This window comes from Vespa mandarinia, chromosome 1 (assembly GCF_050613455.1).
Source record: "Vespa mandarinia isolate Hongniang chromosome 1, ASM5061345v1, whole genome shotgun sequence".
Classification (NCBI taxonomy): Eukaryota; Metazoa; Arthropoda; class Insecta; order Hymenoptera; family Vespidae; genus Vespa; species Vespa mandarinia.
In genome coordinates, this window is record NC_140810.1 from 18,089,114 (window position 1) to 18,107,500 (window position 18,387).

At 35.9% G+C, this 18,387-nt stretch overlaps 1 protein-coding gene across 1 annotated transcript in view; it reads left to right on the forward strand.

The window, feature by feature from the left end:
- Nucleotides 1-18,387, forward strand: part of sv (paired box protein shaven) — a 205,183-nt gene that overhangs the window by 161,891 nt on the left and 24,905 nt on the right. Inside the window, exons 4-5 of the mRNA XM_085658232.1 lie at nucleotides 5,206-5,371; nucleotides 13,570-13,767. Coding sequence (XP_085514358.1) covers nucleotides 5,206-5,371; nucleotides 13,570-13,767 — 364 coding nt within the window. The remainder of the gene's footprint in view (nucleotides 1-5,205; nucleotides 5,372-13,569; nucleotides 13,768-18,387) is intronic.

The window sequence follows — 18,387 nt, forward strand, 5'->3', positions numbered from 1 at the left end:
GAAAAACGAACACTCGTATAAAAATCGATCGATGATCAGAAAAAAAACGATGATCTCTCTATTCCCGGACACACGTTTTCTTAACGAAAACATAATGGAGACAAGAGAGAGAGAGAGAGAGAGAGAGGGAGGGGGGAGAGAGAGAGAGACAAGAGATCAAGAAGTAGTCCGCAGCAGCTCGGCGAACAGCCAGGTCACCTTATTTCTATCGTGGATGTTTCTTATATCGGCGTCGCGAATCATGATCGATTAGAAGGGGATCCCGATCGAGAAAAATCATCAAATGCGAAATAAAAAATAATAAATATATATATATATATATATATATATATATATATATATAGAGAGAGAGAGAGAGAGAGAGGGAAAGACAGATAGAGAAAGAGAAAGATTTCGATCATTATACATATGTATTGATACATATATAAATGAACAAACGCTCGTATCGAATTTATCGTCAAGAGAGAGAGAGAGAGAGAGAGAGAGAGAGAGAGAGAGAGAGAGAGAGAGAGAGAGAGAGGAAGGAATAGAAAGAAAAAGAGAAACAAAGAAAGAAAGAAAAAATATGGCGCGATCGATAGAAGGGGTGGGAGAATATAGGGATGTTTGGAGGAGGAGAAAAATCCTCGATGGTGAGATTCACCTTCGTTATTTTCGAACGAACGAACGAACGTACGTACGAACGAACGAACGAACGAACGAACGAACGATCTGTATTTTGCCGGATACGTTTCACCGCACACTCGATTTTATTCGCGTATTTAAACCGACGGATGTATTCCCAATATACGATCGTGCAAATCGTAATGGATGAAATCCCGCTCTCATACCGTTGCGTTCGATTCGTTCGATTAAAACGAGACGCTTTATAATTGGCATAGCCGCGCCGCGATACAGAAATGAAATCGCTCGAGGGGGAGGGCAAACGGGAGGGGTGTGGGGAGGGGGGCGGGTTGCCAGGAGAAAGGGTTGAGTGAGAGGGAAAAGGAAGAGGAATGGGACAGAGAGGGAGAGAGTGAGAGAGAGAGAGAGAGAGAGAGAGAGAGAGAGAGAGAGGATATCACATCTTCTTACACTCTCGCTAACTTTCTACGATGACTTGTCATTGATAGTCATGATCTGTCAATATTCTTCTAGTTTTTACTCTTTAAGGAATGATTATAAATAGAAAATCGATGAAAAGCGAGTAATGCGTTTTATTCGCTCAATACGCGCGTATACGTTTATGTATACATATATATATACATATATGTGTCTGTGTGTGTGTGTGTATGTGTGTATGTGTGTGTGTACGTGTGTATCTATTCTTCGATCGCGTGGAGAAAGTGTGGATAAATTAAATATGTTTGTTCCTTTTGTTTCTTCTGTTTTTCTTTTCTTTTTTTTTTCTTTTCTTTTTTTTTTTTTTTGTCTTCTCTTTGGAGAGAAAAGAAGGAGGGGGAGATTTTATCTTATACCTTCACTACTTAAGGCCTCTTCCATTTACCTTCATCTTTCTTTCACTATACCTATACCACTAGTAAATAAACCTAATCGCATTAATCCGTGGCCGTTGTTCGTGGAAAATCGAGCGGTTCGATTTATTCGAGTAATAAGTTTTAGTAATACTACGAACCGGAGTGGACTACTCTCTCTCTCTCTCTCTCTCTCTCTTCGTAGTCCACAAATCGGTTTGATACTACTCTCTCACGTACGTGTGAGACAGAGAGACCGAGAGAGAGAGAGAGAGAGAGAGAGATGGTTAATCCGCGGGGGTGGTCCAAAGGCCGGAGGCAGATAGAACCCTCGTATAGTTGTGGTCAGCAGGCGTGACGGCGTGTGTGCGTCGCGCGCGTAGGGCAGTCATGGTGCTTTTGCCGTCGAAATGCCACCATGATTCCAACGATCGTTCCCCTATCCTCCCTCTACTCCGCCCGACTACCGGCCAACGCCACGGGGATGCGACCATAAACGCGAAAGCGAATTGATTTGCGACCGGAAAGCGCGTATCGTTTCTAGTAATGATATCGGGGGTGTCTACTCATTGTCTTTCATGTCTATGCGAGATACGTATATAGTCACTTACTTTCTTCTATTTTTCGCGTTCGATCAATGTTCATGGGAGGGGGTGGGGGAGAGGAGAAAACGAAAAGGAAAAAAATGAAAAAAAAAAAAAAGAAAAAATAAGGATATAAGAAAAGAAAGCGTATAAAAAAGATCGAAGAAATAAAATCAGAAATAATAATGACAATAATAATGATGATGATGATGATGATGATAGTAAAACGATGATAATATAATGGTATAAATTTAATTTAGAAAAAAAGGAAAAGCATCGACGAGAAGCGTTATCTTTGTTTATATACAAATGATAAAAGGAAAGAATAGAAAAGAAGAAAGAAGAAAAAAGAAAAATAATAGAAAGAAAGAAATAGAAGAAAGAGAGAGAGAGAGAGAGAGAGAAAAAAAGAATTAAATGTCTACGCACAACAGAGAGATCGTTTTGTGTGAAAGCCGCGATAAATCAAATCGAAATGTAATCTACCAAACGCAATTATCCGTGGGTAATTGCAACGATAGATTTCATCGGAGGAGCCGGCGGCGCGTGTGCATGTGTAAAGACGTAAGAGTGTGTGCGACCGCAATAACCGCAACGTACGCGATCGGATCGGTAACGTTTGAAATTAAAAGTGATGGCTTTGGAAAAAAAAGAAAGAAAAAAAAAAAAGGAAGAAAAAAAAAATAGAAAAAGGAAAGAAAAAGTGGAAAAAATAAAGGAAGCAAAAAATAAGGAAAGAAAAAAAGAGAATGCAAACGAGGATAATTAAGAGAGATAAATCGTCGTTTCTCATCTAATTTCATCCCTCGTGTTCCTCAAAAAAGAAAAAAAGAAAGAAAGGAAAAATATATATATATATATATATATATTCTAGAACTTTGCCAGACGTGAATAAAGAGATAATGTAATTTAATGTGATGTGATGTAAAGGACGATGGGGTCCGGTCTGAGTTCGATGAAGTCACCAGAAACACTCGACGTTACGGGATGATCATCGAATCATCGACGCACTGGCGCGAACACGAGGGCATATGTCACTAGACAGAACCCTCCATTTACGTTATTAGACTCAGAGTTATCGCGTTATATTAGATACGTGAATTAAGTCATCGTTATCTTGTACGTGAACGCGTAAAATAATAAAAATATTTCGTACCGTTAATCTATTTATCCATTTTCCTCAAAAGTTATTAGAACGAATTACTCCAAATAAATATAATGCGTTTATATAAAGAAGAAGAAAATGAAGAAGAAGAAGAAGAAGAAGAAGAAGAAGAAGAAAAAAAAGAAAAACTAACACTTTTAATAACTTGTAGAATCATAGATGAACCAAATCGAATAACGAATGACTTGTGTGTTCATAAAAAAAAAAAAAAAAAAAAATAGTAAAAAAATAGAAAAAGAAAAGAAAGAAGAGAAAAAAAATTACAAAGAGAAAAGAAATATTGTATAATTTTGCATGAGCGTATATCGAAAATATAAAAGATACATAAAATATTCTCTGATATATCAGAATTGTGGACGTACCAAATCGGATGTTGGACGAACGCGCATTCTATTTCTCGATTCTATCTCGAATAAAATCGAAATAGAAAGAAGAAATTCCAAACGAGAGAAGTGATTCCGGGGTTAGACCCGAGAATCAAAAACTTTTCTCGGCTTGCATTTCTCGTGCCAAGTATCGTAATATAAATCTAAAATATATCACAGGAACCGCCTACGTACTCGCGTGTGTACCTATGAAGATCATAAAAAAAGAGAGAGAGAGAGAGAGAAAAGGAAAAAGAAAAAGAAAAAGAAAAAGAAAAAGAAAAAGAAAAAGAAAACAAAATCATCATATAAAAGACATCCTTCGAAGATATCACTCGAGTTACATTATCCCTAACGATACTTATTACAATAAAAATAAATGAAATGAAATATCCTGAAAAATTTGTATCCTCTCTCTCTCTCTCTCTCTCTCTCTCTCTCTCTTGGCGATATATAAAAACGTCCCTTTCTCTTTTCTCCTTTTTCCTCTCTCTCTCTCTCTCTCTCTCTCTCTCTCTCTGTGTCTCTCTCTTTTTACTCCCCCTTAGCTTTCTTTTTCTTACCGGGCACGTTCAAGAGAAAAGCGCAATTTTCCGAAAAAGGGGGAGATCGGTCACGTTCAATAACTTCCAATCCTCTTCTCGGCAAAAGCGAATACAACTTTCACCTGCTTTCTCAACGACGACATTGCTACGTCGAGTTAACCATAGTACGGTTATTACTTAGAAAATATGATGGCAAAAAAGATTTATCTAAAAAAAATAATTACTAAAACCGTAGGTTCAGTACGATCGATCGATCTTATACGGGATGTCGAAACCTTTCCTTCTCCCCCACTATCACCACCACCACTATCACCCCCCATCCCACTGGCCATTTCACTCCCTCCTTCCACTGCATTTTACTTGATTCGTGTGGATATTTCGTAAATTGTAAAAAAAAAAATATATATATATATATATATATATATATATATAAATATTTATATATTTTTATATGAAAAATATTTTATATGTCTATATATATAAAAAAAAAATATGCACATGTGTATACATTTGTACATACATTTTATTTTTTCTTTTTTCATTTGCACACAATTATATACATATATATTATTTACATTATATTTGCATTTAATGAATTTTTCTTATGCGATTTAATTAAATTTGCTTATCTACCTTAATAGTATAAAAAATATTTGCATTACAACACTAGCCATTACAATTTGATGAGTAAATAGGGAGGTGGGGGACGTTGAAGGGGTTAGGGCAGGGAAAGACCGCTGCTCAAACTTTTTCCCACGGGATCAAAGACCAATACATCCTTGTAGGAAGTTTGGAAAATGTCGCAAGCTTTAAATCGAAAGCTCGAAAGTCTCGCGAGAGTGCACGAAAAGTTGACCCCGAACGATATCTTTCTCTCTCTCTCTCTCTCCCTCTCTCTCTCTGGCTCTCTATTTCTTTCCCTCTTTCTATCTTTCTATCTTTCTTTCTTTCTTTCTTTCTTTCTTTTTTTCTTTCTTCCTTTCTTTCTTTCTTACTTATCGTTAGACCATTCGAAAGTTCATTCTTAAAGCTCGAGTAAGTAGAATTCTTTCTACTAGTCGGCTAATGCTCCATCGATTTCCATTTTTCCAGGCCACGGTGGAGTTAACCAGCTTGGTGGTGTCTTTGTGAATGGGAGGCCCTTACCGGACGTAGTAAGGCAAAGGATCGTCGAACTAGCGCATAGTGGTGTCCGACCGTGCGACATTTCGAGACAACTCAGGGTATCTCACGGCTGTGTATCCAAGATATTGTCAAGGTGAATAATAATCTATATCATTAGATCTATTTTATATTATTATATAACTCAATAGATCATTATCATAAATATAATCTTTTCTATTTATCATAGATACAATTCAATAATATATCATTGTTATTTTTATTTATAACAAATTTCGTTTATTCCAATGTAATATATAATGGCACAGTTTAATCTAACATATCCATCTTTATGGAATATCATTTAATTTGATATTATTTAATATCATTTTATTTATTCATTTACTTCTCGTTTTCTTTTTTATTTCTTAATTTTTCCTTTTTTTTTTATTTTTTCCTTTGTTTCTTTCTTTCAAACCCCTTCATAGTTCTTCTGTTTCACTTTTTATCTTATCTATCACCTTGATCGCGATATATCACTATTTGTTTAATCTTTATAAATTCCATTTATTTAGATATAGATTAGATATTTATTTTTTAGATATAAAATGTATTGACAATTTTTATATTACTCATTGACCAATCTGATATTAATGCATAGAACACTTCTTAAATTTTATACCTTTTTTCTTTTCTATTTTTTTTTTTTCTTTCTTCTTTTTTCACATAATTCCCTCGAAAATTAGATGAAAATATTTTCTAACGAGTTATAAAATGAATTGTTGCAAATCAATTTGTCAATCAAAGCGTACATTTGTCTCTCTTGCACAATAATTATTTCTCGTGCAGTAAAACTAAAAAGAAAAAAGAAAAAAAGGAGAAAAAAAAACGCGTTTAAACTATAAATAAATAGAGACTTATTTATTATACACACATGACAATTGGCATATATATATGCCAATTTTCAAGGTCGAAAGAATTAAAATAAATCGAAAGGTTTCACGGTCTCGTAATCGATTCTTCGATGGTCTCGACAAAAGAAGAACAGGAAAAAAAAACAAGATAGATAGATAAATAGATACAAAGAGAGAGAAAGAGAGAAAGAGAAAAAGAGAGAGAGAGAGAGAGAAGTAGAGAAAAAGTATTTGCTATTCTTGGATCAGAGTAAGATTTAATTAAAGACAACGTTAGAACCATGAGTAAGAAATAAGGCAAGGGACGTACTAGCAGGACCGGAAGGAAACACCCTTCTCTCTTTTTCTCTCTCTCTCTCTCTCTCTGTCTCTCCCCCTGTCTCTCTTTCTCTCTCCCTCTTTCTTTCTCTTTCTATTTCTCTTTTGGTGGCGAACGCGGGGGTGCCGACGGGGCCGACGATATGCGGTTTCCGTGTTTTTTCCACCCTCTACCCCCGCTCAGTTATAACGGGTGGCCTCGTGCCGTTTTGATGGCCCGAGAATGTCATTCTTCCGCCGTCGTCGTTTTCGTCCTACGAATATCATTGTCATGTATTCGAGCTCTTTCACGAATTCGATATAATAGACGAACTGTATTATTTACTATTGCAGTGTATATGTGAAAGAGAGAAAAAGAGAAAGAGAGAGGGACAGAGAGAAAGTGAATGTTTTACCCTTCATATTTCCCTCCTCTCTCTTTCTCTTTCTCTCTCTTTCAATTTTCTCTCTCTTTCTCTCTCTCTCTCTCTCTCTCTCTCTCTCTATCTATCTCTGTTTGTTCAATTCTTTTCTCTCTACTTCGAAATATAGAAAAAATGAACTAAACTTCTTCGAAAAGAATATATATATATATATATATTTTTCTATATGATTTTATTAAATAAATAATAAAGTGAGAAGAGAGAAAGAGAGAGAATTGTTAAAGAAGAAAAAAAAGAAGATAGAAAAAGAATGAAAAAAGAAAAAAAAAAAAGATTGACAGCCTGGTGGTGGATGTAACGAATGTATTCGATGTCGCGTCATAGAATTTATACTTCGGGATTTATTACAGAAATTCAATCGCGAATCCGCGCTAGAATACAAGACACTTTTTTCTATATATTCGTAAGTTATATATACATATATATATATATATGAATATATATATATATATATATATATATATATAACATGGATGCATCTATCTATACGTCTATATGTGTTTCGTGTATAGATCGGACAGAAAGGACGGTCCAACGCTCAGACCCGTAAAAGTTAACAGTTATAAACTTAATCGACTGTTATCCAATATCCATTTATCGAATACGAACGATACTAGAAAGGGCGGCAATGAATAGAACGGCTATTGCATGTTGTATGTATGTACCATCGATAAGTACTTACTTTCAATACGAAAAAAAAATGAGAAAGAGAGAGAAAGAGAGAAAGTGAGTGACTGAGTGAGTGAGTGAATGAGTGCAATTCTCTCTTCCATTGGATCGATAGCTTCGATAGCGTGAATTGCAATTTTAACGCGCTCAAAATCGATCGCGACTAAGAAGAAAAAGAATGGGTGAGTGAGTGAGAGAGAGAAAGAAAGAAAGAAAGAAAGAAAGAGAGAGAGAGAGAAAGATAGAGAGAGAGAGAGAGAGAGAGAGTGTGTGAAAAAGTATATTTTTGTGTGCGTTCATATATATGTTTGTGTGTTCGTGTGTTTGAGAGAGAGAGAGAGAGAGAGAAAAGACGGTGAAACGATTATCCATGCAGTCGTATGGATCTCGTCGATGAAATTACGATTTCCTAAATGATTTATTTAGAAATCAACGGAAATAGCCAGGTCGACGAATTAATCGATTGCTCGTAAAAGCACACCACAGGTGATTGGCCTTTTTGTTATACTCGAATCGAATCGTTCGACTCTCGCAACTCGATACTTTCGTCATGTTAACTTTTTTCGCATTTCTTTTTCCTTTCTTTTTTGTTTTTTGTTTTTTGTTTTTTTTTTGTTTTTTTCTTTTGTTTTTTTTTTTGTTTTTCTTTTTTCTCTCTTTCTCCCTTCTTTTCCTTCTTTTTTACTTTTTTCTTTTTTTCTTTTTTTTTTTTTTTTTTTTTCTTTTCTTCATTTTATTTCTACCTTCGTTTCCCGTTTCTTCTTTTTGCTCTCATGTGATTTCTCATGTATACGTTCGCACGATATAACACACAGGGAGAAAGATGATTTTTGTCAATTATTATTTTTGTCGGAAAATATTAGGACAAAAAAGAAAGGTAAAAAAAAAGGTAAAAGAAAGAAGAAAGAAAGGCAGAAAAAAAAAAAGACAAACGAGAAGGAATAATCGAAATAGCAACTTCACGCGTGTTTCCTTTTCTTTTCTTTTCTTTTCTTTTTTTCTCGTCCCTTTTTATTGTTCTTTCTTTTTTCTTTTTCTTCTTTTTTTTTTTTGCCGATCGTATCAAATAGTTTTTTGAAAGGGTCAAAATGAAGGCATACAGTGACAGAAACGGAGAAAAAGAAAGAGAAAGAGAGAGAGAGAGAGAGAGAGAGAGAGAGAGAGAACAGAGTTATGGAAATATAACAAATAAAGAAAACCTTTGTTGAAAATTCTAGGAGAATGTTTCATTAAGAGAAAAAAAAAAAAAAAGGGAAAAAGAGAAGAGAAAAGATAAAGGAGACAAAAAAAGAGAAAGAAGAAGAAGAAGAAGAAGAAGAAGATGAAGAAGAAGAGGTAAAATTTCTTTAGCAATTTTCGTCGAGTGTATCTCAGAAATAGGACAAGAAGATGCGAGAGAGACAATAAATAACAAAAACGGATGCAAGTTGTACAATTTTACGGCTGGAGAACGTTCGCGCCATGCCGAAAGGGTTTTCGGGACGTGGAAACGGCGTTAAAACGCAAGAGCGCACCGTTTTACGCAGTCACGCGTCGGTGATACGCCTCGTAAGAACGCGTTCTCTCTCTCTCTCTCTCTCTCTCTCTCTCTCTCTATCTCTCTCTCTCTTACTCCCTTTATCTTTCTAGCTCTATCTCTATCTCTTTTTCTCTTTCTCGGTCTTCTTCGCGGAATCGCCGTCACCGCCAATACCGCCACCGTCGCAACCATATCCGTGTACCATGCGTTGTACTTGTTCAATACCCGAACTCTTAAATCGGCATGAGAGAGGCTCGTAAAAAGAGCCACGCGTCGCTCGTGTTGAAAAGCTTGTGCACTAGACCTTTACAGAAGGATACGTATCTACCGGTTTTTACGGAACAAAAAAGAGACCGAAAATTATTTGGTCCAGACACAAAGAGATCTACTCTTCTTCATCTTCTTCTTCATCTTCTTCTTCTTCATCTTCTGCTTCATCTTCTTCTTCATCTTCTTCTTCTTCTTCTTCTTTCATTCTTCCTTACTTACTTCGTGGTAAAGCAAAGTAAAATAAATTGACTTTTCTTTTTATGCTTAAGAGAAATTAAAAGAGTGCAAATTTCTATTTATATTTTTCACGTAAAATTATTATTATTATTATTATTATTATTATTATTATTATTATTATTATTATTATTATTATTATTGTTGTTGTTGTTGTTGTTGTTGTTGTTGTTCTTGTTGTTATTTATTACTTGTATGTTGTTATATATTATAATTTTAATTAATAATAATATACACGTAGAAATTGTTGCTCGTTTTAATAATGTACTCAAGGATTTTCACGATCTTGATTGTTTTCTTTTCCTTTTCTTTTTTTTCTCCTTTTTTCTTTTTTCTTTTTCTTTTTCTTTTTTTGTTCTTTCGTTATTTGTCATTTATGACTAGGGGAAAAAAAAAGAAAAAGAAAAAAAGAAAAAAAACTTATGAATTGTCGTCGCGAATGAGATTACAATGTTTTTTTTTTGTCGATCGTAAATATAAAAAAAAAAAAAAATTCTATATACTCACTGGATATGAAATCATGATATATCAGATTTTCGTCATGATCTATCGTGACTCTCTTTCTTATCTCGGCGAATATAAATAAAAAAAAAAAAAAAAAAAAGAAAAAAAAAAAAAGAAATGACACAAATTTTGAAATTACAAAATTCTTTTTGTCTTTTTTCGCGAGTAAAAAGAAAAAAAAAAGAAGAAGACGAAGAAAAATCAGAGAGATTAGAATTAAAAAAAAAAAAAAAAAAAAAAAAAAAGAACAATAATAATCGATATAATTTTTCAACTGACATTTATTATCACCCGATCATAACTATGATATATTATTTGAAAATTATCGTAAGATCCAAGACATCAATGACAATGATTTAAAATAGGAAAAACTATTATCTACGTATGTCGCCCTCGGAGAATGAAAGTGTAGTGAATCGTACGTGAACCTGTTTCGAACGCATTTAAATCGAAATTAAGCGAGAGCACTCGGTCGATTTGAAAAATCGTACAATCTAATGACCATTTCACGCGAGGGAGCCCGAGAGCAGAACAAAAAGAGAGAGAGAGAGAGAGAGAGAGAGAGAGAGAGAGAGAGAGAGAGAGAGAGAGAGAGATAAAGAGCGAGAAAGAAAAAAAGAAAAAGAGAAAGTGAAATGTCAACGGTTGAGCATTGCCATGTGTGCTTGGAATGGGGTTTTACGCCAGATATAATCGTAATAATTTCGAAGGGTTCCATCCGTGACCTCCACTATTTAAGGGTGCCAGAATGCTTTTATAACAGCAGGTTCAAACTCCGACGTTATTCTCAATTTTATCCTTCTTTTATTTTATTTTATTTTCTTTTTTTTTTTTTTCTTTATTACATTTTATCTTCCTCTTTTTCTTTTTTTTTTTTTTTTTTTTTTTTTTTATTATTTTTATTTTCTTCTTCTTCCTCTTCCTACGTCTTCCTATCTTTTTTTTTTTTTTTTTTTTTTTTTTTTGTTATCGTACGCACGAATCGAACGACGAACATTTTTTTTTCTTTTTCTTTTTTTTTTTTTTTGCATAATAGAAAAACACAATTTACGTTTACAAAACACGAAACGTATATATATATATATATATATATTTTTTTTTGTAATTAAATAAATTTTTATCATACGATAAATTCTTTTTCACGTTTTGTCCATAATTAATAATATTACTTTCATATGATCTTGACAAAATTTTCAATTGATATTATATAATGGAAACATTTTATTATAAGTCGAACGATTCAAAAGAGTTTCGTACGTTCTCAAAAGACAATTCGAGATAAAGCGAGAACGAAGAGACGACAAGTAGAAGCATCGATAATCGAATTTTAGCGTGGCAGATCAATTTCTGGGTTTCCCTTCCCCACCAAAGTAACAACGCCGTTGTAGCTCGCTAGGGGACGGCTGGATCCATTCCGCCGTTAGCTTGTTCCGCGTCAAGTGCCGACCGCGCTCGTTCACCAAAATCATATTAGGCTTTGCCATAACCGTAAGAACGCATTAACGATCTTACGTTTTCACTTCGATGTTCCTCGAAATCGACGATCGAAAAGGGCGCACGGTGATATGTCGGCAAAAAAATGGAACGGTTGGCTCAAAGAAGTCTCGTCCTTTTTTTTTTTCCTTGTGCTTCTTTTTTTTTCATTTATCTTTTTTTTTTCTTTTTTTTCTTTTCTTCTTCTTAAATCGACACTCGAAAAATTTCAACGTTCGAACACGATCGAAAATCATCGATCGGAAATAATTCGTAGAATTAATAAATGCCTCGTGATACGATATAATATAGTCATCTTTACGTTTAATACATTAATATGAAATTAATATGATTGCAATATAAAATATGCTAATACAAAATTTTATATATATATATATGTATATCATATATAAATATATATTATAATAATTTTGCGTATGCAAGATTAATTTGATATTTGTAATACAATTATGAATTACATTTCATAGAGATCGTTAAGGAAAATATATACGTTTGTCTGATAGTAAGCGACACAAAAATTAATTGAGTATTAATCAGGATTAAAGAAAAAAAAAAAAAAAAAAAAAAAAAAAGAAAAACAAGAAAAAAAAAAAGAAAGTTTAGACCAAACGATGCGTACGAAAAGTATAATGATAAAATTGTTTCCGATCTTTCATTAAAAATAAATACGCGTTCATTGAAGAATAAATACGTTTTCCGTAATTAATATGTGTAATATAAATATACATAAAAAAAAAAAAAGAAAAAGAAAAATAAAAGAACAGAAAAAAAAAACAACAGAAAAAGGAATAAGAAAGAAAAATCTCTCGTTGAAGATGAGTGTCCCTTTCGAGAGTAATGTACATGCGTTCGCGCAAAATAAACGGCTAGAAAACGAACGATATATATCGAGAAAGAGAGAGAGAGAGAGAGAAAGAGAGAGAGAGAGAAAGAGAGAAAGAGAGAGAAGCCGAGTGAGCGAGGTTCGCCGACGCCGGCGACGGACCCACATCCATCAAGGCGGCCCACAAGCGAACCATTATTGCGGGCTTTCTGCCGTAATTGAATTTAAGCACGAGCGAAGATATTATTTAACTAATTAGGCACAAAGGGCGCGTTCACGGCGGTCCAATCGCGATCGTCCATCGCCGCCGGTGAGTCCGTGTAGCCGCGGGTGGCTGCCAGAGAGAAAGAGAGAGAGAGAGAGAGAGAGAGAGAGTGAGAGAGAGAGAGAGAGAGAGAAATAGAGAAAGAGAAAATGTAGCTTGCTAGGTAGATGAGAAAGAGAGAGAAAAAGAGAGAGAGAATGAGAGAGAGAGGGAGAAGGGGATAGGCCAGCAGGGGGGCAGAAGCCGTTTGTTTTAAAACAGCCGGCCGTTGACGCACCGCTGGACGACTATTCGTTATTCCAACGTTGGCTGACTGCCGCTCCGGAAAAAAATGCAAAATCTTTTCGCTCTTACAGTTTACTCTTCAAAAAAAAAAAAAAAAAAAAAAAAAGAAAAGAAAAAAAAAGAGAATAAAGAAAAGCGAGACGCGTGGATTGTTTTCTCTCTCTCTCCCTCTCTCTCTCTTTCTATTCGTACTCTGACAAGTGACATAGAAATGTCATGGACAATAGTTTGTTTCTTCTTTTCTTTCTTTTTTTTTTTTTTTTTTTTTTTTTTCATAATTTTTTATATACCCACCACCCGATCTTCGTGTTGCGCTCGTCAAAAAAAAAAAAGAAAGGAAAAAGGAATTAGAACGAATCTTTTCGTTTCGAGAAATGACAGAAAATTCTTAGAGAGAAAAGGGGGAGGAAAAGAAAAAAAAGAAAAAAGAAAAAAACATACCCAAGAAAGATCTTCGAATATTTTTTTCTTTTTTTTTTCTTTTCTTTTTTTTTTTTTTTTTATTTTTTTTCTTATTATTATTATTAAACGAGAACGAGAAGTTTCACTAGCACTTTCTTAACAATATAAAGTTTTATCGTTTAATTCTTTTAACTCTTATCGTTATTTTTTGTTTTCCTTTTTCTTCTTCACAACAGGTATTACGAAACCGGCAGCTTCAAAGCCGGCGTGATAGGTGGTTCCAAGCCTAAAGTGGCAACGCCACCGGTTGTCGATGCGATCGCGAATTACAAGAGGGACAATCCAACGATGTTTGCTTGGGAGATTCGTGACAGGTTGCTGGCAGAAGGGATTTGTTCGCAGGACAACGTACCTTCTGTCTCCTCTATCAATCGGTAAGTACTTAAATACATTTCTCTTCGAATCGGATCGGATCGATCGATCGATCGATCGATCGATCGATCGATCGATCGATATCCTTTTGAAATCTTGGAAAGAGAAGAAGAGGAAGAAGAAGAAGAAGAAGAAGAAGAAAAAAAAAAAAATCCCTAAACAAAATACACATGAAGCCGCGATTTGAAACAAAAGGCAGTCCTCAGAGACCTCGTTCAGAATTAAAAGGGGATTTGGAACATCGAAATCTCACGACATATGCTTCGACACTTGAATCACCGATGGGAACGATTAGTCCTAGCACTTTTATACTTGCCAAGAATACTAGCAAAATACCCTTCTGCTCCTTTGCTCCCCCACCCTTTATCCCATCCTACTCCCACCTTGCACCATCTCATCCTTATAGTTCCTATTCCCCATTCCCCTCCTCTATTTCGAACAAGTGTGCATCGAGATAAGTGTACAACGCAGACCGATTCGACACCCCCGATCCTATTGACCTTTCGCAGGTTCCTTCGGGAACGAGCCGATTAATTCGAGTGTTTTTATGTCGCGTAGTGGCTCGGGTCAGCGGCTCAGAGTGGAACACGAGTAATAATGGTAGTAGTAATGGTGGTAGCAGTATTAGTAGTAACAGTACTAGTAGTAGTAGTAGTAGTAGTAGTAGTAGTAGTAGTAGTAGTAGTAGTAGTAGTACCTTAGTCTTCGAAGGGCCCGTCCTACCAAAAGAGAACAGGGGAACTAACTCCCATGAGACTGCATTACAGTGTATCAGCACCGCACAAACTGAACGACTCTGCTTTTCTCTCTCTATCTATCTATCTATCTTTCTCTCTTTCTCTTCCTTTGAAATGAAGTAGAAAGAAAGAGAGAGAGAGAGAGAGAGAGAAGGAAGAAAAGGCAGAGAGGGCCATTGATCGACTCGCATATGTCCCGAGATTTAATCAGTCGCTACTTAAGACCTTATCTCCTGTCTCATCCGGCATCTCTCGTGTACCTTAGCGTGTTGTTACAATCCCTATCCTATCCCTGCTATCCCTACAAGTGGATAACTGATAATCTAATCGAGCGTAATGCGGATCGAATTTCCTACAACCGAGAGATCAACTAAATCGATTTTCCTTTGGGCCTTGATAATGGAAACATACGCAAATGAGTTTAACGCGTTGGCGAACATCCTTAACCGCTAATTTAACATTCTTAACTCTTTCCCTCCTATTTTACCTCTTTCGAAAGATTAATGCTCTATCCCATTCCCCCTCTCGTTTCTCATCCGGTCGCTTTCAATACTTCTGACATGAAAATATCAATGTCTCTTCTGTCTTCTATATTTTAAATGTAAAAAAGAAAATAGAAAGAAAGAAAGAAAAAAAAAAAAAGAAAAAGAAAAATGAATGGGGGAAAAAAAGAAAAAGGGAGAAACGATCGATTGAATTTCGTCAAATTATATGTTCGACTTGAATCGTATCCCATAAAAGATTTGTACGAATAAAAATCTATAAAATATGTCTATACGTACATTGATATAAATTATACGATCTTAGGATATATAATACGATATGGAATCGTATCTGCATCTGAAATCAATATACGTACGATGATGAAAAAAAAGAAAAAAAAAAAAAAAAAAAATAAAGAAAAAAAATAGTAATAAAAATAATTATAATTAATAATAAGAAAGAAATATGATGACATATAAATAATAAGAATTAATAATAATAATAATAATAATAAGTATAAGAAGAACGTGACGTTGATGGTTATAAAGATCTAAATAATATTACGACTTTGGGGTTAGTTTGTAACGGACGATAAATTCCCGTCGATTCCGCGGACAGTTTCAACTGGTTATATGCCGTAAACTAGACTTGCTCGTACGCTTCTTTTCGAGCTTGCTTATGGTTATTTTCATTCGTTCGTTAGTTCGTTCATTCGTTCGTTCGTTCCTGAGAAATAGACTAGGAAAAAAGAGATAGAAGACGAAAGAGAGAAAAAGAGAAAGATAGAGAGAGAGAAAGAGAGAAAGATAGAGAGAGAGAGAGAGAGAGAGAGAGAGAAAGAGAGAAAATAAGTACGTATTCAGAGCAGCGTGAAAGCTAGGCGTATGTAGCTACAGAAATGGCTTTTTGGCCGAGCTTTTCGATGCGTCTTGGAAGGATCTAGTAGTTGAGGGTGCGCCGGTGGCTTGTTGCTCGAGTGACTCCTCCACCTCTTACTCTCTCTCTCTCTCTCTCTCTCTCTCTCTCTCTCTCTCTTTCTTTTACTCTCGCACGCGCACCATGTCTCGCTTCGCTAGCCTCCTCCTTCTCTCTCTCTCTCTCTCTCTCTTACATCGTCGATCCTTCTCTCACGAAGTTCTCTCCTTTTCCTCCTTGTTCCTGTTTCCCCTCCCCCTCCCCCTCTCCCAACCCAAGGTCCAGATGGCGGGTATTGATCTGAATCCGGAGAGCAGATCGCCTGGAAAAACTTAGCCCGCGGATACTTACCTAGCTACTACCTTTACTAAAGGTACAACACCAATGCCTACGTGAACTAGTCTGATCTTTTCTTCTTCTTCTTCTTCTTCTTCTTCTTCTTTCTCTTCGTTTTCCTCTTTTTTTTAACCTTTCTCTTGCTCACGTACGTAAGACGTGACCGCAACCTTTTTCAATAGTGTGTTACTAGGTGTAAACTTATTTGCTTAAGAAACGGACTATCAGAAAGTTGTCGAAGTTCGATCAATGTAATCGACGTTGTTTGTTTTCTTATCAAAATTTATCCATTTTATATCAACGAACAGTACAAAATTTTATTCGACCGATAAACCATTCAGAAAGAGAAAGGAAGAGAAAGATAAAGGGATTTGAAGTTTTCGAAGGAAACAAGGAGACACATAGAGATGATAACGTAAGACACCGTGATTTCCACCCATTAGGAAATCCACGACTCGCTTTTTCGAAACTATTTTTCCAGACGAAGAAATAATGATGGAGTTAATATAACGTATTGTCCTGTTTTGCTGGGGTGAGGCGAGGGATGGATGGGGTTAGGGTGGAGGGTGGAGGGCCACTTTGGAACGAGACGGTCCACGAAAAGCTTACTGGCTGGCTAACAAAGTGGAATGAGAGGGAAGATGAGGGAGAGATGGAGGAGGGGCTGACACGAAGGACGTCTCCGCTTGGAAAAAAAGTCTACGAAGAAAAGATGAGAGAGAGAGAAAGAGAGATATAATGGAGTGGTTTTCGCGAAAAATAACGGTTATATATCGCAACTATGAGACAGATTTGAGGAGATGATAAAAACAAGGCGAAAAATGAGAAGAAGATTGTACGCTAACAGTTCCGAGCTTCTTCTTCATCGTCATCATCTTCCTTTCCTTTCCTTCCTCTTTCTTCATCTCTTTATCCTCATTCACCAGAATCTGAACCACCACCTCTATCTTCCATCACCATCTCCTTTTTCCTCTTCCTTAACCTTCTTCCTATATACGAATGTAACCGAAGTGATTTTTCTTGTCCGCTTTTATTTCCCTATTCTCTCATAGTCAGCACTCGTGTCATTCATTCGAAAATAATATTACCGATGATTAGTTAGTTGATACGTAAATAATCTCTTACAATAATTCATCCTATTTTTCTAGGATCTATTATTTCAAAATATTATTCCAAAAGATTATATTAGACCTGTAGATATATAACCGTTCATACGTAATCAAAATTATTTTATCTCAAGTTAAACTTTTCATCTATGATTTTAAACATTTCTTATCTCTATCTCTCTCTCTCTCTCTCTCTCTCGCGCGCGCGCTCTCGCTCTCTTGTATTAAAATAATTTTTATATTTAAATAATAATCAACGAACGAAAAGATCATTTTAAAAGATCAATTTAAATCACCTTAGCTGAAGTTATTGGTAAAGGAGATAGGAGATACTTTGGAAAAATCGAAAAGGAGAATAACGAAGGAGGAAGACGAAGGAAAGAGGAGGTACGAAGGAAGGATTTCGGGAGGAAATATTGATAGGCTCGACTTTGGCTGCGGAGTCACGCTCGAGTAGATGGCTCTCTGCTGAGGTCTATCTTATACGTATATCTATATCTATCCAAACCGCCATAGAAGAGAGACAGAAAGAGAGAAGAGAAAGGAAAGAGATAGAGGATAGAGAGATAGAGAGAGAGAGAGAGAGAGAGACTCACCACTCTACTCTCTAACCCTCTTACTCTCTCTCTCTCTCTCTCTCTCTCTCTCTCTCTCTTACTCTCTTACTCTCTCTTACTCTTCTCTTCGTCTCAGGGGCAGATCGATAAGGAGCGAGGTTTGCCCGAGGGCTTTACGCCGGGTTCACAGCCTCCTTCTTCTCGTTTCCTCGAGAAGCACAGCCCCCTACGACGTTACGCTTTCGCGTGGCTCGCGCTTTCACCCTCTCTTTCTCTCTCTCTCTCTCTCTCTCTCTCTTACTCTCTGTTTCTCTCTCTCTCTCTCTCTCTCTCTCTCTGTCTTTTGCGGCTTCAACGAAGTCGATATCCTAGAAAGGGAGAGAAAGCCTCCCTTAACTTCCTGTTGTTCCACCGGAACATCCTTCGTCCTAACTCCTGCCACGTATACGACAACGATCTTACGAGATAAATCTTATCCTAAAGGACGA